Source organism: Palaemon carinicauda, chromosome 22 (genome assembly GCF_036898095.1).
Source record: "Palaemon carinicauda isolate YSFRI2023 chromosome 22, ASM3689809v2, whole genome shotgun sequence".
NCBI classification, from domain to species: domain Eukaryota; kingdom Metazoa; phylum Arthropoda; class Malacostraca; order Decapoda; family Palaemonidae; genus Palaemon; species Palaemon carinicauda.
The window spans coordinates 10,403,517-10,427,283 of NC_090746.1; the positions used below are offsets into that span (position 1 = coordinate 10,403,517).

At 41.2% G+C, this 23,767-nt stretch overlaps 1 protein-coding gene across 1 annotated transcript in view; it reads left to right on the top strand.

The window, feature by feature from the left end:
- Window positions 1–23,767, top strand: part of LOC137615788 (transmembrane protease serine 9-like) — a 152,963-nt gene that overhangs the window by 79,447 nt on the left and 49,749 nt on the right. Inside the window, exons 10-12 of the mRNA XM_068345484.1 lie at window positions 131–267; window positions 1,509–1,632; window positions 1,946–2,050. Of these exons, the coding sequence (XP_068201585.1) occupies window positions 131–267; window positions 1,509–1,632; window positions 1,946–2,050 (366 nt within the window). The remainder of the gene's footprint in view (window positions 1–130; window positions 268–1,508; window positions 1,633–1,945; window positions 2,051–23,767) is intronic.

Here is a 23,767-nt window from a genome sequence, read left to right on the forward strand (position 1 = left end):
CTATAGATAACTTGATCAATATATTATTACTTTTTATCTAAGTCGTTGTATACATTATCTCTAAACATTTTATGTAAAACTCTTCCCAATTAACTACGGAAGACAATCAAACTGTTAACCCCACTTTCAGGAGGCCATTTTCCCGAGACGTTGCAGGAGGTAGAGATTGAAGTTGTAGACAACGAAGTCTGCGTTGAAGTTTACACAGCTGACAATGTGAACGGAAATCACGTGTGCGCTGGTGGGAACGGGACAGATGCCTGTCAGGTACTTCTTGGGAAATACAGGGTTAACTAGTAAATATTTGAGTGTGGTACACAACATATTCCTCTGAGAATGAACGACTTTAAACCGTTAAGTATTCATAAAACTAATAAAAAATCTGTATTTGAAAGTTAATTTCCGCTCCCCCAGCCTCATACCTCCTCAGATGCCTTGCTCATTTAGGATTTTTCCTTAAATTAGCAAGGATTGCAATTCTGTTCAAAACTCTGTTTAATTCTGATTAAAAAGTAAATTCTTCACATTGAGTATTTGCTTTCCTAACTGAATTGTTACATGTCAATGCAGCATTTACTATTGAATGTTTCTCTGTAAAAACATTTTTATCTACCAATATTCCTCCCCGTAGTTATAAGCCCTTCTTTTCTCGGTATGGTTGCTCTTCTTACTTCAAAGTTTATTTTTATACTTGACGTTAAGAAGACGTAACCTTACTTATACGTACATTTATAATTACTAAACAAATCCAAGAAATCATTAAGATAAGCGAAAATTATGCTGTAAAGTTGAAAAGGTTGAATTCACCAGTCGAGTAATAGAGTGGTAATGGAAATTTGTGGCATAATGGTTTGAGTGTACACTAGCTTGAGAATACACTCGGCCATACTATCCCATCTTATTTCTCTTCCCTTTTTTTAAGTTTTTATATGTGATATATCTATTCTATTGTTATTACTGTTCCTAAAAGATTTTTATTTTGTTTATTACTTTCCTTGCAGTTTATTTCCTTGTTTCCTTTCCTCGCTCGGCTATATTTCCCTGTTAGCCCTTATGGGTCTTATAGCATCCTTCTCTTCAAACTAGGCTGTAAGCTCAGCTTTTAATAACAACAATAATAATAATAGTAGTAGTAATAATAATAGTAATAATATTTTGTTTATTACTTTCCTTGTAGTTTATTTCCTTGTTTCCTTTCCTCGCTCGGTTATATTTCCTGTTAGCCCTTATGGGTCTTATAGCATCCTTCTCTTCAAACTAGGCTGTAAGCTCAGCTTTTAATAACAACAACAATAATAATAATAATAATAATAATAATAATAATAACAATAATAATAATAATTATTATTATTATTATTATTATTATTGTTATTATTATTATTATAATAATAATAAAAACAATAAAAACAATAATAATAATAATAATAATAATAATAATAATAATAAGGCTCGACACAGTTTGACCCTTAATAAAAGCAAGTTATAAAAAACTGAAGTTCCTTTAACAGGCAGACTCGGGTGGTCCTTTAATTGTGGAGCAGTCAGATGGCACCAAGGCATTATTGGGAATCACCTCGTGGGGCAGAGGTTGCGGAAGAATAGGAATCCCTGGAGTTTACGTCAAAGTTTTTGGTGAGGAATTCATGAGTAATGTTATCGTTGAAGAATATATCGTTTTAAAATTCTAAACGAATCTGAGAAATATAACGTTTTTTGACACAGTAAGCTTCTGACCGATACAATACTTAGAATTATTATTGTAAAAAGTTCATGCGTAATGTTATCGTTGAAGAGCGTATCATTTTCACATTCTAAACGGGATCTGTGAAATATAACGTTGTTTGACGCAGAATGCTTCCGATCTACGTAATATTTAGAATTATTATTCTGAAAATGCAACATCAGGCAATCTCATTCTTTAGAGTTTTCAATCTTTCATCCACAGCTTACCTTGACTGGATTTCAAGCAAAGTCAACAAAGACCCCTGTAAATACCTGGCGCATCTTCCCTCTCCTGTACAGCCTTCTGAAACTTCGAATCACACATGTGGTAAGTTCAGCCAGAAATTGGGGTGTGTATTAGAGCCATAATTGTTTCAGGAACCTTTCTTCTGCTTTCAGTGTCTCAGTTTTTAAGTCCCAAGTTACATCGATAAAGTGTTAAGCGATATCTTCACATAAGACTAATTTTCGTATTCCAAAAGCTAGTTGAACTCAATAAGTGAATTACATATGATTCATTATGCTCTCAGAATTTGCATCAGGCTAAAAACCTGAAGTTCAGAGTGGACGCTCAACTTTCAGGCAGACAACACAAGAGGTAAACATGTGAATCATAGAAACTTAAGTGTAAACAAAATGCGGAATTAACAGAATGACTTAAAAAAGTTTTAATTTCTGTCTTTTTCTACTGAATGAATATGATAGGAATTAACAGAATGAATTGATTGAAAAAAAAAATTTCATTTCTGTCGTTTTCTACTGAATGAATAAGATAATACACAAGTGAAACTACAGTACCAATAGAAACATGGCAATATTACGATAGAATCCCACCCAGCGATCTTGTTGTAATTTATATTTTTGTTAGGTAAAACATGGAAAAAAAACCAATTCTTATTAATGCATTGCCGGCACAAATACATAAGAGAAAAAAATGAATTAACTTACAGTAAATAAAGATCTTTTCTAAGTCGTTTGTTTATCTTCACAGTGACACAAAAAGTAGCTCCTGTTACTTAGTATGTTCATACCTATTCTATCAAACTCGACCCATTTGCGCACTGTGATAATTTTTGCCTGAATGCACTGTAACTCCACCCACTTATCTCGGTGCTCCAATGGAAATGCTATAGTTTCACTTAATGTATTATCATTGGGCATTAGATTTTGGCGGGATTTTGAATTGATGTGTTTATCCTTGACCTTACTGCGCGTGCATGAGGAAAAAAATCTTTTATCTCCAGTTTTGCTTGATCTGTGATACGAATTGGCCTATCAGAATATGGATACTTTATAATCACATCATTTGAATGGTCCTTGATGAAAAACATTAGTTATGCATCTCCACAGTGATGTTCAAATCACAAAGCCTGGCTTGCGTCGGGTGACCATGTCTTTCCAGTAGTTCAGTTATAGTGACACCTTATACAAGTTGTGACTTTACCTCACATAAAGCTATTAAGACTATTCTTAAAAAATAACGAGGAAATGTTGAAATTTTTACGTAGTTACGATGCGCTTCCTTCAGAAATAACTTGGCCCAAGTGTTACAAAAGCGTGTTCATTGCAGTCTGACCGTCTATATTAGCATTGTCATGGTAAAGCTAGAAAACCGAAAAGTACAAAAGTATCCAGTGTACATTTTCTGAGAGTGATTATTAGCATACAACCAACCTAGTACCAAGTGGCAATAACACCGAAATACAGAGTGGCAATAACACCGAAATACAGAGTGGCAATAACACCGAAATACAGTGGCGATAACACCGACATACAGTGTCAATAACACTGAACAAGGACCGAGTGGCCATACCCAGCAACCAGGACCGAGTGGCCATACCCAGCAACCAGGACTGAGTGGCCATACCCAGCAACCAGGACCTAGTGGCCTTATCCAACAAGCAGGAACAAGTGGGGCATTTCAAAGAGTCATGCCCATTTTATTCCCGATTTTGTGTACTCTGATTCCGACTGCGACAATTAAGGTATGTCAATATAGATTTAAGGCTCAGCGTAAGCTAAGGATACGGCAAAATACTTGCCCACTCAGCAAATGCACACAGTGCAATATGTACCGCTTGCCAGAACATAGGAGCACTGATGTAACGTTTAATTATGAGTGAAGCAAGCAGTGGCAGAGCAAAGATCAGTATACGAAAAATTAGTGTTAGCTCATTACCCAACATACTCGTAGATACAAGTATTTAGAGAAGTTTACATTCGATAGAAAACTGGGCTCGGAAGAAAACGTGCCCGAGAGAGCTTTCGTGTTGTTCCTCCTCTTTTTGGCATGAAAAAAACATTTTTTTCAGTTAGTTTTCTTTTTGGTTACTGCCATTATTCTCTTCAGCAACTACTCATGATCACCCACGGTCGCCCGTCAGCATCACCAAACAGCGAATTATCACCCACGATTGCCCGTCAGCATCACCCATCAGCTCACCATCGCCTGCAATCACTCACCAGCTCACGATCTCCTGTCAGCTCGCGATTGCCCGTTAGCTCGCGATCGCTCATCAACTCTGTTCCAGGTTCCTGGTTTTCCAACAATCTCTTCCAACACTTGACGTTTTCCTCTTCTCATGACCGCTCGCACTTCAAGACCTACAACAAGGCAACACAGACCAGCTCGTGTGCAGTTTCTATGGTTCCAGTCTTCTTCTGCTTCTGCACACAGGTCATCACAAGCTCTAGAAGAGACCACTGTTCTATGTCAGAGCAGTACCCAGCTCACCGTCAGCTACCGAAGAATCTCAGAAGCCTCGACCTTTGGTGTCCTTTTTCTGACTTCGTTTGATGGAGAACTTCACAGGTGGGGATTGTAGAACTCTAATGGCTGCAAACCTCACTTCAAGCAAGCACACTGCTCTTCCAGCGATACTTTCCTTTTCTTTTCATCTTACCCAGAACAATGGCTTCTACGAGTGATTTATAGTGTCTCCGCGAGCCTCCTTATCTAGACAACACAGAATGTCATCCTTCAGTCTCTTCAAGTTGAGCTACTTCAGTAGTGCTTCCCACAATTTGCAGTTGATGGAATTTAGCATACACTCCTTTTTAGGAACATAACCCAGCACTCTTCCTCGTTGGAAGAGGTAAAAGCACAAGTGTCATCCTTCGCACTTAATTCCTCACAAGTACAGTGTTTTCGGTTCCTGATGCCTCCATCCCCTTATTCGAGCTTTGAAAGGCCCATGTATGCAATTGCCAGTCTCCTTCATTGGCTCTCCAGTTCTCATATGTGTTAACAAACATTTGGCCATCACAAACGTTTTCTTCGCACCACGACCACAACTATTACTACTCCTTTCTACTATCAATGGGCTGGCATGCCATGTGCCTTGGACAAAGTCGCCTCTTCTGCTCTCCGCTTCCTCCCTTTCATCCCTTTTTGGCATATGGTTACCTTACAAGCCAACACCTTCATTGATAAGATCTTCGTTAGTTGCACATATGCTCTCACCTTTACGCCGCCTTCATGCAGGTAGAACAGAGTTCTACACAGCGGTTGCTGCAACAGAAATCTTTCGACCACTCACCTCTGCTGCCTTTCTCCTGTGTTTCAGAACGAATCATACAATCATGATCATTTGAGATTTGCTTCTCTTCTCTTCACAAGCTGAAAAACTTGCCAGATCTTTGTCATGGTTTTGGGCTGTTTCCTTGTATCTTCTCCTCGCCCCTTCACACTTGCATTAGGAGACATAACCCCGTGGGGTTATCGCTTTTTCATTCCCTTTATTTTAGGGAATAGAATTCAGCTCATGCTTATGTTATGGCTATAACAACTTTAATTTCAGGATTTCTCTCCTCTTGCTCTCTGTCTCCGCTGGTCTACACTCCTTTAGGAATGGTACAAGCAACCTCGACACTACATACGTGGAATCCTCCTCTGGTGAAGCTTATTCGACCAACCCTTAGCTTAACTTTGGTCTTGTTCGTTAACCTTCTGACAATGACGTTCTCCCTCAGCCTGAGTTCGTCCAGCCCGCGATAGGAATTTAATGTCCGAAGCATTGGTCGATGTCTTCTCTAGGGATAACTCCTTTTTCATCCTTGAGTTAGGTTTACCCTGTAGTGGCTGTAATCCTTCCACGAGTTCAAAGTTCTCATCTCTTTTTAACATGGGCAGAGAATCCACAACTCAGCTGCAAAGAGCATTCACATTGTCTCATCCCGTCCACATGTTGAGGTGTGAAGGCCGTTCTCTCTATAACCTACGCGGTATTAGGACAGAGTCGAAAGACAGAGTGTCGAAAGAAAGTATCCAATGGACAGTGTCGAACAGACAGTGTCAAAAGTGTCGAACAGACAGTGTCAAAAGTGTCAAACAGACAGTGTCAAAAGTGTTGAATAGACAATGTGTCGAGAAAATAAAATGGATAAAGGATTACAATTGTACATCAATATAAGCAATAAAGATTTTATTTGAGAAAATATAAAATGTGAAAATACAAATGTATTAAAAAACTTGCAGCAATATTTATTCAAAGATTGGGAGTGATGGTTCTAATATGTTCTAATCCAGCATCAACGTCGTATGTATCAAAAATACTTTTTAGTATTAGGTAAAGGATAGCATATTTTTTTGTATTTTCTTCTTACATCTCGGCCTTGTTGAATTTGCTCTAGAATAATTTCAGTGCTGGCCTGCTCCATACGAAGTTTTCTTAAACGCTTGTCCTCTGTTGGGTGGCAAATCTTCACTATTCTATGAAATGCAATATGCCAACCTTCAACGGAGTTATTGGTCCTTGGCAAATTGTTTGCAACTCTCTCGTGAACTGGCCACAGGTCAATTTCATACAATGGCTTTCTTCTCCTTCCCCTTTGAACGATTCCCAGCCATGTAGCTTTAAAATATTGTAAAAATGCTCCTAATGTTTCATCGGTTTCTTCATCAAAAGACTCCATTAACTTATTGAACAGAGCACAAACATCACAGGGAGAAACAAATGCGAGGGCCTGTATTTGCTATATAATAAAAGCATTATTGTGCTCGTTATACCAGGTCTGCAATCCTGGAGCTTTGATTTTTCTCAACACACACTGCCTGAAGTGAAAGAAGCATCCATAAATTGTGGATTCCGGAAAAATTATCCTCATTTGGTTGATGGCCGAGTGTTCAAAATCAGCAGTAATGGAAACAGAATCTAATTGCTTTTCATACAAAAACTCAAAAGTAATGGAATAAGTAGTCTCAGCTTTGTTTTCGGTAATGCAGTACACTAACGTTAAAGTCATTATTTGATCAATAAGACCATGAATGGTATATAGTTGTTTTCCATTAGGGGCCGACTTGAAAGTTCCATCACAGAACCATCTTCTATTGGAACTCAAAGTATTGAGATTCTGGTTTGTTGAATAAATTTTTACACCATTTTCATCAAATAATAAGAATGGTTCTCCCCTTGTTGTTACAATCAAGTTTTCACCACTAAAAGTTGAATTGCGAACTTTCCTTATTGTCCGAGCTAGAGATTCCTTTCTCAGGCTTTCCAACTAAGGAAACTGGAACATAGTTTGTGCACTGATTTATTATAGACGATGGAATTTCTTCAGAATGTTAAGAATGAATTTTAATCTTATCTATAACTTTTATAGCATCAATATGATAACTGTCTTGCTGATGTGAATGCTCTGTAGTTTTGCAAATTGTTTCACCTTGCATTATTGCTCTGCTGTTACAATGGTGTCGTTTTTCACATTTCCAATAAATTCGTTCATTAATCACTTTATCTATCACATATGCATAGCCTTCGAATAGTAGTTTCTTTCCACCCATTTGAGTCTTGATTATTTCCATTGTGATGGGTTTGGCATAATGGAAATTTGAATTGAAACTTTGGATTCTCGAAGGAAGTTAACTGGTGAGTGAAGGACTGGTGAGTGAATCTCTAACTGACTGAATACTGTATACATCAATGCAAACAATGTTATATAGCTAAAGGCTAATTTGATAACGAGTAATTTCAGTCATTAGACAATTGGATACTTTAGTCTCAATTTTTCTCTCTCGAATGTGTATGTAAAGATATATTCTATCTCTCTTTTGACACTTTGTCTGTTCGACACTCTGTCCATTCAACCCTTTGTCTTTCGACACTCTGTAAGGATATATTCTATCTCTCTTTCAACACTTTGTCTATTCGACACTCTGTCCATTCGAAAACTTTGTCTTTTGACACACTGTCCGCACACGAACCTACGCCAATACAAACATCCGTTTGGACTCCAGGACTCAGGCGTCGCGTAACTTTTGCAGAACGACGTGTTTCATCAGTGTCTCCAAGCTTCTACAGTCAATTCTTTCCTATGGAAGTCTCCAGTTTTCGTCCTCTCCTCCTGGAACAAGTTGGTTCATCAAACACTGTTTGGCAAGGAAAAGGCATATACAGTTAAACAAGCAGTTAGTCCACAGGACTTCCTGTGCATGCTCAACCACTAGGACTCATACTCCTGGATTCCAAGACATCCACTCTCAAGGAAATACTATATCATCTTTCATACAGGCATACCAGGTAAAAGTGAGGTGCTCAGGTTTTCACGAGGGTTTTTACCCTAGTGTCAACCTGGGTGTACAGGATCAGCATCGTTCTATGAAGACTTTAGGACAACTGGCTGATCCTAACAAACTCGGTGGCTTCCCTTCGTCATCATCGAGACGACAACTTGAGTTTACCACGATCTGAGGATTGCAGGATTGCAGTAAATCTAGAGAGATATCCCTGCTTTCTTATCCGAGACGGGTATTTTTAGGCATAATCATCGTCATCTACCTGCAAAAGTTTCCTCAGAACGACGGGGTCCAAGTCTCTTCCTTCTATGAGACGCATTTTCAGCAAGCAGTGGTATGTCCCATGAGTCACCGTTTCACTCTAGTTTGTTAAGCCTGCAGAACTCTTTCGAATCCAACCTCTTCATGGGCTGCCAGATCCCAAGAGGTTCAGCACGAGGGATCTCTTTTTTTCGTTGGGCTTTACGAGATAAAGGGCAAAGACAGACCTGAGAAGAAGGTTAACAGACGAGAATTTACGCTGAGCAGTTGACCACCTCATCCCTTCCCCGGATTTGATACTCCTGGTCAGAGTCCAAATGGTACTATCATTTAAATTTCCTAGAGATGAACAAAGCCTTCCTAGCCCTACAGCAGATACATCAGTTCCTGGGGGGGGGGGGGGGTTACTCGGTGGTACTGGCGAACAACAACACCACGGAAGTGGCTATGTAGACCAGACAGGGCGGTACCTGTTTTTCAAAGCACCTCTGTCTTCTAGCATGGCCATGCTAAAATGGCAGACAACGACTCTGTTTCCCTATCAGCTCGATTCATTCCGGAAAAGTAGGAATGGTCTCATGGTCATCTAAGCAGAGCTATTTAGATAGTGGTCCCAGAACAGTCTTTGAATCACCCAGTGTCCTACAGAGTACTGACTTTGAGGGGTTCCTCGACAGTGGATCTCTTCGCGACGTCCCTGAACAATGGGCTTCCGCTCTATTGTTCACTAGCTCCTGATCCCCAGGCTCTATGGCAGGAGGCATTCAGCAACATTGGGTTAACATTGTCATTTCAGCAGTTTTCCTCCACACCGCTTGCTGACGAAGGTGCTTAACAAGACAAGATCATCCGCAACCTGGCAATGATCTTATTAGTTCTGCTTGACAGCCACAAGTGATCATCTTCCACAGAGCCATAGGTCCCCTACATCTCTTCTCCTAGATACATTTCAACATCATCTTACACAGAGAAGCCTCCACAGCAAGTTGAGAAAAGGATGTTCTGGATGCCTTCGGAATTCTCCAGTTGCCGGCTGACAGGATAGTGGACTACCTTCAGTGGTTGGTGTCGTGGTATCTCCCCCTTCGTTGCCACTTCCAGCATTGTGGAGTTTTCTTGCATACCTTCGGTGGGGAACTCCTCTCAGTCTCAGCAATGAAAGGCTACTGCTTGTCCTTGAGCCTCACCTTCAGGCCAAAAGAAATTAACCTTTCCTCTGCGTCGGTATTCTCTCTCATACAGAGTTTCAAGCCAAACTGCCCTCAGTCGGAAGTTAGACCTCCTCCATGGAGCAAAGTTCACATCCTTCGGTCCCTGAAGGTTGCCCCCCTACAACCCAGGACGCCAAGCAGCATATCTTAACCTGCCCATGAAGATAGGTCTCCCACTTATGTTGGCTTCGGCCAAGAGAGTCGGCAAATCCCACGGTCTGCCTTCAACGTCTCTCATTCTCTGTGATGGGGAAGGTAATACTCTACTTCATTTCCAGCAGCTCAGATCCCAGACTCGAACCCTTCGGATTAGGAGTACTTCGTAGCGTAACCAGTGATTCAATAACAGCTACTTGCCAGGGAGGAACTTGAGATGCTACCTCATGAGAACTACAAGAGCTCACCCCCAAGTGTCAGCATTCTTCATCAGCTCAGCAAAGGTCTCAAGAAGGATCACTAAGAATATGTTCTTGGCTTGGATTCGCAAGGTCAAAAAACGAGCATTGAATCCTGATCCTTTTCCTCAATAGTGGAGACCTAGAGCTCATAACGTTAGGGGCAGGAGTATGTCCCTAGCATTTTCGAAGAACTACTCTGTAATGCAAGCCCTATAAGCAGGCGTGTCGAAAGGTCAAACAAACCTTCACCACCCACTTCCTGCAAGATGTGATCCACAGGAACATGGAGAAGTTCTCCATTGGCCCTGTGGTGGCTACACAATAAATGGTTTAAACACCTCAGGCTCCTTTATGGACAAGTAACAGATGTTGGGGGACAGAATTTAACCATGGTTAAATCTTGGAGGAAAGATAAAAAATTACTGGCCTTTTCTTTCTTTCATCTTTCCCCCTTTGGGGGAACAGCAAGTACAGTACACTGCAAAGCTGGCCTCCGATGTCTGCAGGTAAAACCATTTCCCTTGTGTAATTGTGTAACCTGGTATATTTATAAATTTGTTACGTCCCCAAACCCAACGGTGAGGTGGGATTGGGTAATGTCTATGGTTGATTCAAAAGACTCCTACGTTCTGAGAATTCTTACTTAGACAAGTCACATTGCTAGTATCACACAATCACACAGATTATTCAGGCCGCTAACCGTGCGTTGGACAGAATTTAGCGAGGTGTCAGGGTTTCTCTGTTACGTGTAGAGCACATAAGGGAAAACCCGATCAAATACCAGCCAGTTGGTTTGGACGTCCACCTTCCTAATGGTGAGTCATCCCTATGAATAGCAAAAAGGGTTTGTATTTAGTGTTGGAATCAAATGACAAATTTGAAAGTAATTTGTATTTTTCCTAACGATTCAAACCTTGAGCTATTTATAAAAAAATTGGCCCGCCATCCCCTGTCACTTGATAAGTCCAGCCAGCAATAAAAAGTGACTAGACAACATAGGTGTGTGTGTGTGTGTGTGTGAGCGGGGTACTCAGCTACCTCCTACTCCTAGCTAACTAGCAGTAGGGTATTTACACCTCACTAAGTCTCATGGCTAGTCTTCCATCTTTACTGGAGGTATAATACCTATAAATAGCTCCAGATTCGTATTGTTAGGAAAAATACAAATGACTTTCAAAATTGTCATGATAATGGACTAGTTTGCATGACAGCAACATATACGGACAAAGGCATACATAAAAACGAAGATATTCGGGTACAGCCTTACCTTGATGAAATCAAATTAAAAATACCTAACATGAAATAGACTTACTTGATTTTCCTTTTGAATAAAATGTTCCTGGTTATTTTAGTGTTGGCTTCTATCAGAGACAATCTTCAAAATACTCCAATCACGCCTAACCTGCAAGAAAGGTTGTCGATATAGCCTAAAGAAGTCTGGTATTATTAGCGAAAAAAAAATCTTTCCTTACAATTCAAATCAAGAAAGTACAAAGATACCGTAAATTAAAAGAAAATTATTGAAAAATAAATTACGTAACAGTACTCATCAACATTAAACCATCTACAACTTTAAATTATTGTTATTAAACTTTATTATTCAAATATGTACTATAGTATAATAAACTTTCTTGACAACCAAAAACTTGAAACTAATTTACTTGTCTTTATCAATTACAAACAGTCAATCCGTACTAGCAGCAAGCAAAGGAAAAGGTGTATGCAGTGCTATATTTTATCATTAATATAAAATAAAGAAATCTATGTTGTTGATATTTACATTTACCATAAGATTAAGTTATATAAATTTAACTTTTATTCATGCCATTTTCCATTTAACTTTTACTGTTCAACTTACAAAGTGAAAATGTAACGCATTAGAATGTAGTTCATTTATTAATGAGCTTCCTCAAACAGTTTTCCTTAGCTTCCTGTAAAACGGAATGGCTGAAATGTAATAAAAAAAAACTTGACTTACCAAAAACAGAAGGCGAGAAGTGGATGCTCGAACGATCTCTTGCAATGGAGCAGTCAGTCAATCCTCTTAAGCCAGCATTCTTGATTCACCTCAAAGTCAATCAAACAAACTAAGCTTGAAGGCCGGAGGTAGTCTACTTAAGCTGACATACATAACCTAAATGCCATAGTACAAGGTTTGATCTGCATAGCCTAAGTATTCTAACCTATTTCTCATTTCCTGACCGGCCTAACAAAACCCAATCGCTAAATAACTCGATTCAACCAACATGTCACACAACACTAGCGCCAGAGGAGGATTACTGTATAATCGCCTGGTTATGTCAATATGAAAAGCTTTAAGACCTTCAGCAAAGATTTATATAGCAGCCCCCTTATCTAGCCCCACCATTCCTTCCCACCAACATTCCTAGGCCAAAAGCGCTGACTTTTTTACGATATTTTCTTCAGTATTATGACTGATTCTAATGCTCCACTTGAGAAGGTTAATGATCTTACTCGAGCGTAAATAAACTACAACACAAGTATTTGTTGTTGCTTATATTCTTTCTAACGCCATATTTGATCGCTTTCATATTCGGAATCAAAGCAGACGATTTGATTAATTTTGAGACTTTAGGAAAATATTAATGACATAGTGAGGGGCACAAAAAAACTTTGCAATTTGAAAGCTTACAAAAGACCAAACCAACAGATGATGCAGATATTGAAGCAAATAGCCTGAAACATAAAACATCTGAAAAAGAATTACAAATTATTATGAAATAAAAAAAATAAAACGCTAAAAAGACAAATATAAAACACTCACCATCTGAAGCCATACGCAGAGATTTTTGCACCATGGATGCAACATTGAAGGATTCTATTGATTAGTAAAATGGTAAAAAAATAAGATTGGAAAACTTCATGAAAATATTTTGGTGGGCAGCTATTTTCAAGGATGTTAGAGATCACAAATCTTTTCACAGAGGAACAAGAATCAGCGTCAAGAATCAGAGACAGCGCGCAAAGCAAGCAGCGGGGATTAACGCAAGCGGTCGCCAGGGAATAAGGAAAGCTCAAACAAGCAATTCTAACAAGCTAGAACACATTCACGTGCAGCAAAGATCAAAGATCGAAAGAAGAGAACATCACCTACCCAAAAGAATTACCTCTATTATTCTCTTCCTCTGTGAAAGGAATGTTCAAGATATTTTGAAACAAAATTTACACATTATAATTATAGTAATAAGCAAAGCAAGTTTCATTAAACAGTGTAATATATGAACTTCTGGTTAAACCTTCAGTTTTCTTTTCTGACGTAAATCTTTTCTATTTTAAAACAAAAGGAAATTAAATTACTCGACAGAATAACCATTTCTTATTCAAGAGAAGCCTTCAAAGTAGCATAATGCACACTGAGCCCAAACTAACATGCAAATCTTATATTCTACACTAGTATATAATCATATTACTGACATAAAAAAACGTTCAATGAGAAATAGTATATACAATGGAACAATACATCAAAATACACATTATAAGTTTGCATGCAAATAATTGCATCATGTCAAAAAGAAAAACAGTCATAAATGAGCAAATAAGATTTCAATACATTCGAAAAAACATTAAATAGACCTTAAATATCCCCCAAGAAAAAAATACGCAGTTTTGCTTGGTAAAAAAAAAAGGACAAAATCGTCGCAAATTAAAAAACGAAAAGACGTCCTTTCATAGGTCTCAGTGGATGATGTTACAACATCCCTAGATCCCCACAGGATATCATCTCCTTTGGTGGTAATAGTTCCCAAGTCACTAAGGTAACCTTTAAGTGGCATTTACATCTATGGTACCAAATTCTGATTGATTGATTTAAAATTCTCTGGCATCCCGACATCGAAGGTCATTGACGCCGTACCAAATTCTGAACATGACAATTGAATACCATATTGTACTAAGAATTGCCATGTACAAGGCTGGCATTGCAACAGACATGAAACTAATAATCAATTAACAAGAAAAAATCTAAAATTCTAGGCTCAGGTGCATCATGGTGATCCCACCTTTATGAAGAGAATGAATCTGTAAAGAGAAAAAAACATATTAACAACAGAAAGAAAAATATTAGCCCAGATCCTCAAACAAATATTTATTAACAACAATATATAGCAAGCACAAACTACTATTCAAACAACAGATACATTACTTTCTTGTTAAGAATTAAAATTGAAAAATAAATATAGGACTACATAGCCGATCAGATGATGGTTTGCAGAATCAAATAATAAGAAATTTGGAATTTGTATATTTCCTAATGGTACAAATCTGGAACTATTTATAGAGATTATCTGTCGGCAAAGCTGGAAGACTAGCCATAAAGACTTTTAATTAAGCGAGGTGGAATTACCGACCCGATAGTTAGCGGAGAAGTAGTGGGGTTAGCGGGAATTGCCAGCTACCTCGTACACTCACACACCAGTGTGTCCGACTCACTTTTGATTGCAGACACGATTTTCTAGGAAGACAGGTGATGGCGGGACAATATGTATAAATAGCTACAGGTTTGTATTGCTAGGAAAAAGACAAATTACTTTCAAATTTGTCATTTGTTCCAACACTAAATACAAACCCTTTTGCTATTTACATAGGTGAATCGCCCATTAGGAGGGGGGTTTTCCCGTATGGGCTTGGCACGTAACAGAGAAACCCTGACACCTCGTTAAAACTTTGCGCAACGCATGTATAGCAGCCTGATACTAGCAATGTGACTACGTAAGACTTCTCCTAGATAAATAGGAGTCTTTAACATCAACCATATACATTACCCAATATCAACCTCTCGAGGAGTATGGGGACGTAACAGTATTATTTCTATACTAAGTTACACAAGGGAAATGGTTATTACCTGCAGATAGGTGAGGCCAGTTTGCAGAAGACCATGGGTGGTGTTCCTCAAGAGAGGGGAAGATGAAAGAAAGAAAAAAAGAGCCAGTTATTCTTACACATTCATCTCCGACAAATCGCGGGTAACCTATACCCTCGACCATCTGCTACTTGTCTATCAAGGAGCCTGGAAAATTTCAAAGAACTTGTTGTGCAGCTACCACAGAACCAATGGAGAACGTCTCAATGTTTCTGTGGGTCACGTCTTGCAGTTAGTGGGCGGTGAAGGTTGTCTGATGCTTCGCCACGGCCACTTGCAATACCTACGTCACAGTTTCTTTTGAATGTTAGGGATATACTGATGCTCCTGACGTCAAGAGCACTAGGTCGACGAGCATGAGGAGCGTCGGGATTCAATGCACGGTCTAGGACAAGGCGAATACATGCTGAGATGGTGTTCTTTGTGACCCTCCTCTTGACCTTCCCCATGCGGACGAAGAGTGCCGACATTCGGGAGCAAGCTACTGCGGGGCCTTTATGGTAATATCTCAAACTCCCTACTGGGCAAATTAACAGTTGATCTGAGTCATCAATTACAGAACGAAGACTCCCAATCTGAAAGAGCATAAATCTAGGATCCGCTACTCCCGCATTTTGAGTCTTAGTAATAAACTAAGGGACATATCCAAGTGTTACCTTCCCACATCGCCTTGAATGGGCGATGCCATAGGATAAACCATGAAATTCACTAATTCTCTTGGCCAAAGCCAAAGCGAGCAAGAATACCATCTTCAAAGTGATGTGGCGATCTGTTGCCTGGCGTAATGGTTTGTAGGGAGCACCCTTCAGAGACTGAAGGACGAAAATCGCGTTCCAAGGAGGAGGTTTATCTTCCGACTGGGACAAGCAAGCTCATAACTTCGTATGATGAGAGAACTCCAACGAAGAGAAAATATCAACTCCTTTCAGTCTAAATGCGAGGCTCAAGGCTGAGCAGTAGCCCTTCACTCCCAAGACAGAGAGAGACCTTTCCTCCCGGAGGTAAACGAGGAACTCTGCTATTGTTGGAATGGTGGCATCAAGGGGAGAGATACCCCTTCCATGACACCAGCCAAAAAAGACAGTCCATCTGACCTGGTAGACTGAAGCCAAAGGTCTTTGCAGGTATCCAACCATCCTCCTTGCATCTTGTTACAAAAAGTATATCCGATTGAGGAGATGCTAGATAGTCTCCAATCGTGAAGTCGAAGTAAAGCTACTGCTTTGTGAAAGATGCTCATGTGTGGCTGTTTGAGTAGATGGAATCGTGGAGGGAGCTCTCTTGGGATCTCCATCAGGAGCTGCAGAATGTCTGGAACTACTCTGCTTGATGCCATAATGGAGCTATGATTGACTGATTGATTTGAAATTTTCTGGCATCCTGACAGGAGAGCTATGAACATCATAGATAGATTGTTAGATACTCTGGTCGTGTTGAACTCCATTTTCACCAAACAAAACAGAGGAAAGGCGTACACATCAATGTTGTCCCACCATTAATGAAATGCATCATGCCAGAGAGCTGAAGGTCCGAGACTTGGGAACAGTAGACTGGGAGCCTGAAGTTCAGGGACATTGCGAACAAATCCACAGTTGGGGAACCCCACAAAATCAGGACTTCATTGGCTATCACATGATTCAAAGACCACTTGGAGCCCACTGAGTTGCTCTTCTCAGATTGCCCGTAACCCCATTCCTCTTGCCCGGAATGAAGCGGGCTGATAGGGACACCGAGGTGTCTTCTGTCCATCTTAACATTTCCACTGCTAGATGGCATAGGGGCTGCAAAAAGATATTGCTTTGTTTGTGTAAGCCGCTACTGTGGTGTTGTCGTTCATCGGCACCACAGAGTGACCCACCAGGAACTGCTGGAGAGCTAGGAAGGTTGGACAAAGCCCTGAGGCCGTGTGGTGAAGCACATGGGTCCCCACCCTTCCTTTAATGCTCCTTAATAGAGCATCAACTCCAGGGGAGGTAAGAGAAGGTCTGTCCCTCTGCGGAGGATCTCATCTGCCATCCACCACTGAAGGTCCGTTGACTTTCCTAGTCCTATGGGGACCAATATATCCATGGAGTAGGTGTGCTGACTCCACCTGGATTTCAGCCGCCATTGAAGAGATTAAATTCTGAGATGGCCGTTGGACACAGGACGGGCCAGGGATGACAGGTGTCCTAGGAGACGCAACCATTGCTGGGCTAGAAGCTCCTCTTGTGTGAGCAAGGGGCTTGCTACCTTCCTCAGCCTCTGTACTCTGTCGTCTGATGGAAAAACTTTCTGCAGGTCGGTTTCTATGAAACTGCCTAGGTATACCAGTTGTTGAGAGGGGGAACAGAGATGACTTCTAAAGTAGTCTGTCCCGGTGCTGAAGAAGGGTTGCCACTGAGTCTGCTAGGATCTGCCGATTGTCGAGTTATCTTTAGGAGAGAGATCCCGATTCTGTGATCCCAAGATGACACTTGGCAAACACCCTCAAAAATACCTGGGGTGCTGTGGAAAGACCGAAACACAGCATCTTGAACTGGTATTGTCTGTTCTTGTGTATGATTTGGAGATACTTCCTTAAAGACGGATGGACTGGGATCTAGAAGTATGTCTTTGAGATCCAGTGTGCAAATAAAGTCCTGTGGTCTTGCAGCTTGTCTGACCATATCTGCCATCTCCATCCTGAACAGAGTTTGAAGAACAAACTTATTCAGAGCTGAGAGGTCATCAATGACTGGTCTCCAACCTCCAGACACATTTTTTACAAGAAAGAGTTGACTGAAAAAGCCTGGGGAGCCTTCGAGGACCTCTTGGAGAGCGCCCTTCTATAATATGGTCTGGACTTTGTCAGCTCCTATGCGGATCCCTTCACGTAGGAACTCGATGGGACTGGATCCCGAGTCAGTGAAGGGAGAGATTAAGTGAATGGGACGCAATACCCTCAACGAATCACGGAGACTGTACATGGTTCGACCCCATGCAGCAGCCGCAGCAGCCACATCTGCCAGCAGTGTTGCAGGCATACCCAATGGCCGGCAGGTGAGAGGATTGCCCTCCCTAGAGAGAGCGACCTCTGCCACTCCTTTTACTCCCTTCTCCTCCTCTGGAGGACTTGGAGACCTTTTGGTCTTTTGCACGACACTTATTCGAGAACCCTGCTGTCCTACTAGTAGATGGTTTGGTGGTTTGCAGCCGTTTCTTAGGTGGCAGTGGAGCCCTACCGTATGGCCTTGATATCAAGGTCGGACAAAGTTGCTTCTCTAAGGGAAGCAGCTTTGTCACTGGAACCCCTAGGTTAGCCTGTTGTTTGCTGGTCAGCACTCCTACTTGACCGATATTTGGAAGAGACCGATCAAGGAGCTCCAGGAAGAGATCTTGGTCAAGGAAGAGGACTGAAATTTCTTTGCCTTCGAGGAGGACCCCTAAGGTGAAGAATCTTTATTGGACTTCTTGCACCGGCACCCAAATCTCTCCTATTGGGAGGAAGACCACGCCCGGCACTCCTCGCAGGTGTTAGCCTGGTCACAGCGCAGGAGCGTCCTTCAAGTCCTGGACAGGACCGCATGATGGACAGCAAGAAGGAGAAACACACCACCTGAAAAGAGAGAGAGAAAAAAAGGATTAGAATTAAACAAAATGGCAAGTCTGTTGGTAGGCAGAGAGTGGTAATGTCCGTTCTCATCGGAACCAAAAGAATAAGCGAGTCAGACACACTAGTGTGTGAGTGAACGTGGTAACTGGCAACCCCACCCCTTCCGCCACCCCCGCTAACTAGAGGGTCAGAACTTCCACCTCGCTTAACAGTCTTTATGGCTAGTCTTTCAGCTTCGTCAAAAGATGATCCCTATAAATAACAAAATGGTTTGTATTTAGTGTCAGAACAAATAAAAAATTTTCTCTATACTTCGTATTGATACCATTATAATCAATATTCCTATCCATTAGTTTATAATTCAAGTGAGGTTAATATTCCTATCCATCTCTCCCTTATTCTCCGTGGATTGCATCATTCAGATTCTCTCATTCCTCAAAGTAGAAAGTTAAGAATTAGACTGGATTTAAGAATTTAGACTATAGCTTAATTATGGGGCATGTGAGACCATTTACCACCCAAGTGCAACAGGGGAAAATCCTGCAGTTACAATAATAAGTACAATCTAATACAGTCAGCCTGCGCTTCACGCGAGTTTATGCTTTACAATTTTACTTATATACAACAAAAGATCCGCAATACCTATTCAATAAAAAATCAAATATTCGCGATAAAAAAAACTCCTACCGCTGGCTGAATAAACTAAGGTTGAAAGAGCGTCGTTGTCAGAACACTAACGAACAAGACCCAGGTCAAGCTGTGAGTTAGTCCTATATAGCCTTCCTGGAGGAGAATCCCGAGGATAGAGGGTTGAAGTTGCTTTGCACAAGTCCTGAGGGAGCCTGGGCCAACGGTAACAGGGTGTAAAGAGGAGAGGACTCCTCGAATCTATGTCTGATAAGTCCGTAACATAAGCATGAACTGATTCAATTCCCTAGAAAAAATGGGGGTGACAAGGAATAACCTGAGGGGTTATGTCTTACAGGACTGGAGTCCTATGCAGGTGTTAAGGGCTAAGGAGGAGATCACAAGGAATAAGAACTCAAAACCTTGTACGTGATACGACGAGTTCTCCAACTCATGGAGAGAAGTTGGAGAAAATAATACCAAAGGATTATGTTTCTTGAGTCTCGTTCCCAATCACAGGGTAGGGGGGCAAAAGTGAGTAATCAGAAGACTCCTAAACCAGCAACCACCTGTGCAGAACAGTGATCTACCTTACTGGAGGAGAGAGCGCATGCGCTACTAACATAGATCTTGTCATTTAATGAAAATGTTGACTTGTAAGGTAACCATATATCAAAACAAGTGACCAAGATTAGAGACAGAGAGCAGAGGAGGCGACCCAGTCGCTAACGCACCCAGCACGTCAGCTTACCTGTAGTAGTAATAGTCCAATGAATGTTTGTGAGGGTTAAACAAGAACCGGCGAGTTGAAGAAGTAGTTTGCGCATCCGCTGGACCCTTAAACATCTGTAATGACCTAAGTCGTGCCAAAATCCGAAGCTCATATGGAGAAGTTCTAAAGATGGATTGCATCGGGAATCCGTTCCCATTGTACTTGTGTAAAAAAAGTTCCAAGTGAGGTATTAGGCACGAAGGCTGACAAGTGCGCTGTGCCCCTTCCATCGTTAGCGACTACTGGGTTATGTTTCAAGAATTGAGTGTGCACTAACACCTTCAACTAAATGTCGTGGTAAGCACTACCGAAGTAGAGCAACCCACAGAAAACGTAGATATAAGTTTCGAGTGCTGTCGCTGTCAAGAGCACATCAAAGTAACGCACCTATGTGTGCTATCGTGGATGTGAGGGCTAGCGTTGATGATGTAGCACTAAGATACATCAAAAAGCGATCATTGAAGCAATAGCGTAAATGAGTAAAGAACACGAAGTCTCTCGCTGGAAAGAGCAGTGCACTTGCTTGCAATGAGGATTGTAACCGGTAGAACTCTGCAATCCTCGCCAAAGAAGTTCTCAGTTGAACTAAGTCGAGAAAGACCAACCCAAGTGACTAGGCCTCTGAGACTAGTCGCTGGCTGTCAACGATTCTACCCGCAAGCAGGAAGAGCTTTTCATCAAATGTGGAGGGCAACTTTACCTCACAAGGAAAAGTTGCGAACTGGGCAGCTCTGTGACACTGAATAGTGGTTGCTATCTAGGAGTCATCACAAGCTGGCCTGCAGTGGCATGTTGGAAACTCGGTCGAGAGCTGGAGACTGGTCACAAGCAGGAACTTGCTCACGAGCTGGTATGTGTAGCCTCGTCACTTGTCCAGAATTACGGTATAGAATAGAGGGGCTATCACAAGTAAGGGAAACGTCAGATGCTGAAAGTAGTTACTGGAACTCCTGGAACATGGAAGTGAGCTGACAGGCGATCACGAGCTGACAGGCGATCGTGGGCCAACGGGTGATTGTGGGCTGACAGACAATCATGAGTTGACAGGAGATTGCAAGCTGACAGGCAATCGCACTCTGCGCAAGCTGACAGGCAATGGCAGACTGACCGAGGATTGCGGGCTGATGGGCAATGATCAAGCTGAAGGGTGATCGTTGGCAATCACAAGCTGATCTGTGTTAGTGGGCGGGCATAAGCTGACGAGCTATTGTGGGCTATCGCAAGCTGACGGGTAATCGTGAGCTGCAGCAGGACTGGGTGAGGTGAGGCAAGTCAGCTGGGCAAGACAAGTCTGCTGAGCGAGACGAGACCGCTAGGAGAACAGCTGACGGACGCTGGAAGCGACAAGCTCGCAGGGGGCAAGTAACATCATCCTCATACCTCGAAAGGCCACACTCCGAGGGATTGGAGAAAGGCATGGAAGAGTCCATAACTTTCTCTTAATCACATGAAGCGAAGAAAACTCAAGGGAGGATCAAACCCTCGTACAGGAAAGGTGTCCACCACGAGTAGCAGAAACAAGCTTTGGACCTAGCCCTTCCTCTGCCAGCTGAACAAGCTCAGAACGAGGGAGAGGGCCGTCACTAGCATCATGATCAGAAACTGCCGCATTATCATCGACTCTGAAGAAAACCACTTGGGGGAAAACATAACCTCCACATGTGAAAAGTCTCCCCTGAGACACGAGAACATGCTTCCAACCTTGCACACCTTTTGCCGGATGTATTAAGGGGACTGTCTGGTATGCCATGTATTTTTTTTTCTAATTATTCAAAATACACGATTTCTACATATGTTTCAGACATATATGATACCTTCATCATATAAAAATTTTGAGTCCTTTGACCAAAATCTTTTTTATTTATTAGCAAAAATCATGATTTAAAAAAAAATATAGGTACATTTTTCTCAACTAATATGACACCAATTGTATTGAAAACCATATGATTAAAACTTCTTTATAAATCGAATAATTCTGTGTGACAGATTATCGATTTTCCTTTTTCCTTTTTTCAATATTTTTTTCTTAATTTTCTTCGTCTAGACGTAAAATAATCATAAAAAAGAGAGAAAAAGGAAAATAAAAAGTCTGTTACACAAAAGAGTGGGATTTCTATTTCTTTTTTCAATGATATCTTTCTCTTTAAAATTGAACAATAAATTAGTGAGAAAAATGTACCTGTGGGGAAAAGTATGTTTTTTGAGTTATGAGCTTCCAAAGATTTTGCTATAAATTTTCACTTTTTTCTCAAAAAAATGTTATTTTCATTAGTAAAATAAATTTTTGAATATACTTACCCGATGATCATGTAGCTGTCAACTCCGTTGCCCAACAGAAATCTACGGTCGGGATACGCCAGCGATCGCTATCCAGGTGGGGGTGTACTTCAACAGCGCCATCTGTGGTCAGGTACTCAAGTACTTCTTGTCAACAAGAACTCAATTTTCTCCTCGGTCCACTGGTTCTCTATGGGGAGGAAGGGCGGGTTCTTTAATTCATGATCATCGGGTAAGTATATTCAAAAATTTATTTTACTAATGAAAATAACATTTTTCAATATTAATCTTACCCGATGATCATGTAGCTGATTCACACCCAGGGTGGTGGGTGGAGACCAGCATACATGTTAACAAAGAAGCTAAGTATCCCGTATTTCATTTTATTAGTTATTCAAAATAACATAAAATAAATAAGTACCTGGTAAGGAAGTCGACTTGAACCATTACTCTGCCTTTATTAAGTACGTCTTCCTTACTGAGCGTAGCGGTCCTCTTAGGATGCTGAACGACTCTTAGGTGCTGAAGTATAAAGGGCTGCAACCCATACTAAAGGACCTCATCACAACCTCTAACCTAGGCGCTTCTCAAGAAAGAATTGACCACCCGCCAAATCAACAAGGATGCGGAAGGCTTCTTAGCCGACCGTACAACCCAAAAACAACAATAAAAAGTATTCAAGAGAAAGGTTAAAAAGGTTATGGGATTATGGGAATGTAGTGGCTGAGCCCTCACCTACTACTGCACTCGCTGCTACGAATGGTCCCAGGGTGTAGCAGTTCTCGTAAAGAGACTGGACATCTTTGAGATAGAATGATGCGAACACTGACTTGCTTCTCCAATAGGTTGCATCCATAACACTCTGCAGAGAACGGTTCTGTTTGAAGGCCACTGAAGTAGCCACAGCTCTCACTTCATGTGTCCTTACCTTCAGCAAAGCAAGGTCTTCTTCCTTCAGATGAGAATGTGCTTCTCTAATCAGAAGCCTGATGTAGTAAGAAACTGCGTTCTTAGACATTGGTAGAGAAGGCTTCTTGATAGCACACCATAAGGCTTCTGATTGTCCTCGTAAAGGTTTTGACCTTCTTAGATAGTACCTAAGAGCTCTAACTGGGCAAAGTACTCTCTCCAGTTCGTTCCCCACCAAGTTGGACAGGCTTGGGATCTCGAACGACTTAGGCCAAGGACGTGAAGGAAGCTCGTTTTTAGCCAAAAAACCGAGCTGCAAGGAACATGTAGCCGTTTCAGATGTGAAACCTATGTTCCTGCTGAAGGCGTGGATCTCACTTACTCTTTTAGCTGTTGCCAAGCACACGAGGAAAAGAGTTTTTAATGTGAGGTCCTTAAAAGAGGCTGATTGGAGAGGTTCAAATCTTGATGACATAAGGAACCTTAGGACCACGTCTAGATTCCAGCCTGGAGTGGACAACCGACGTACCTTTGAGGTCTCAAAAGACCTAAGGAGGTCCTGTAGATCTTTGCTGGTGGAAAGATCCAAGCCTCTGTGGCGGAAAACCGCTGCCAACATA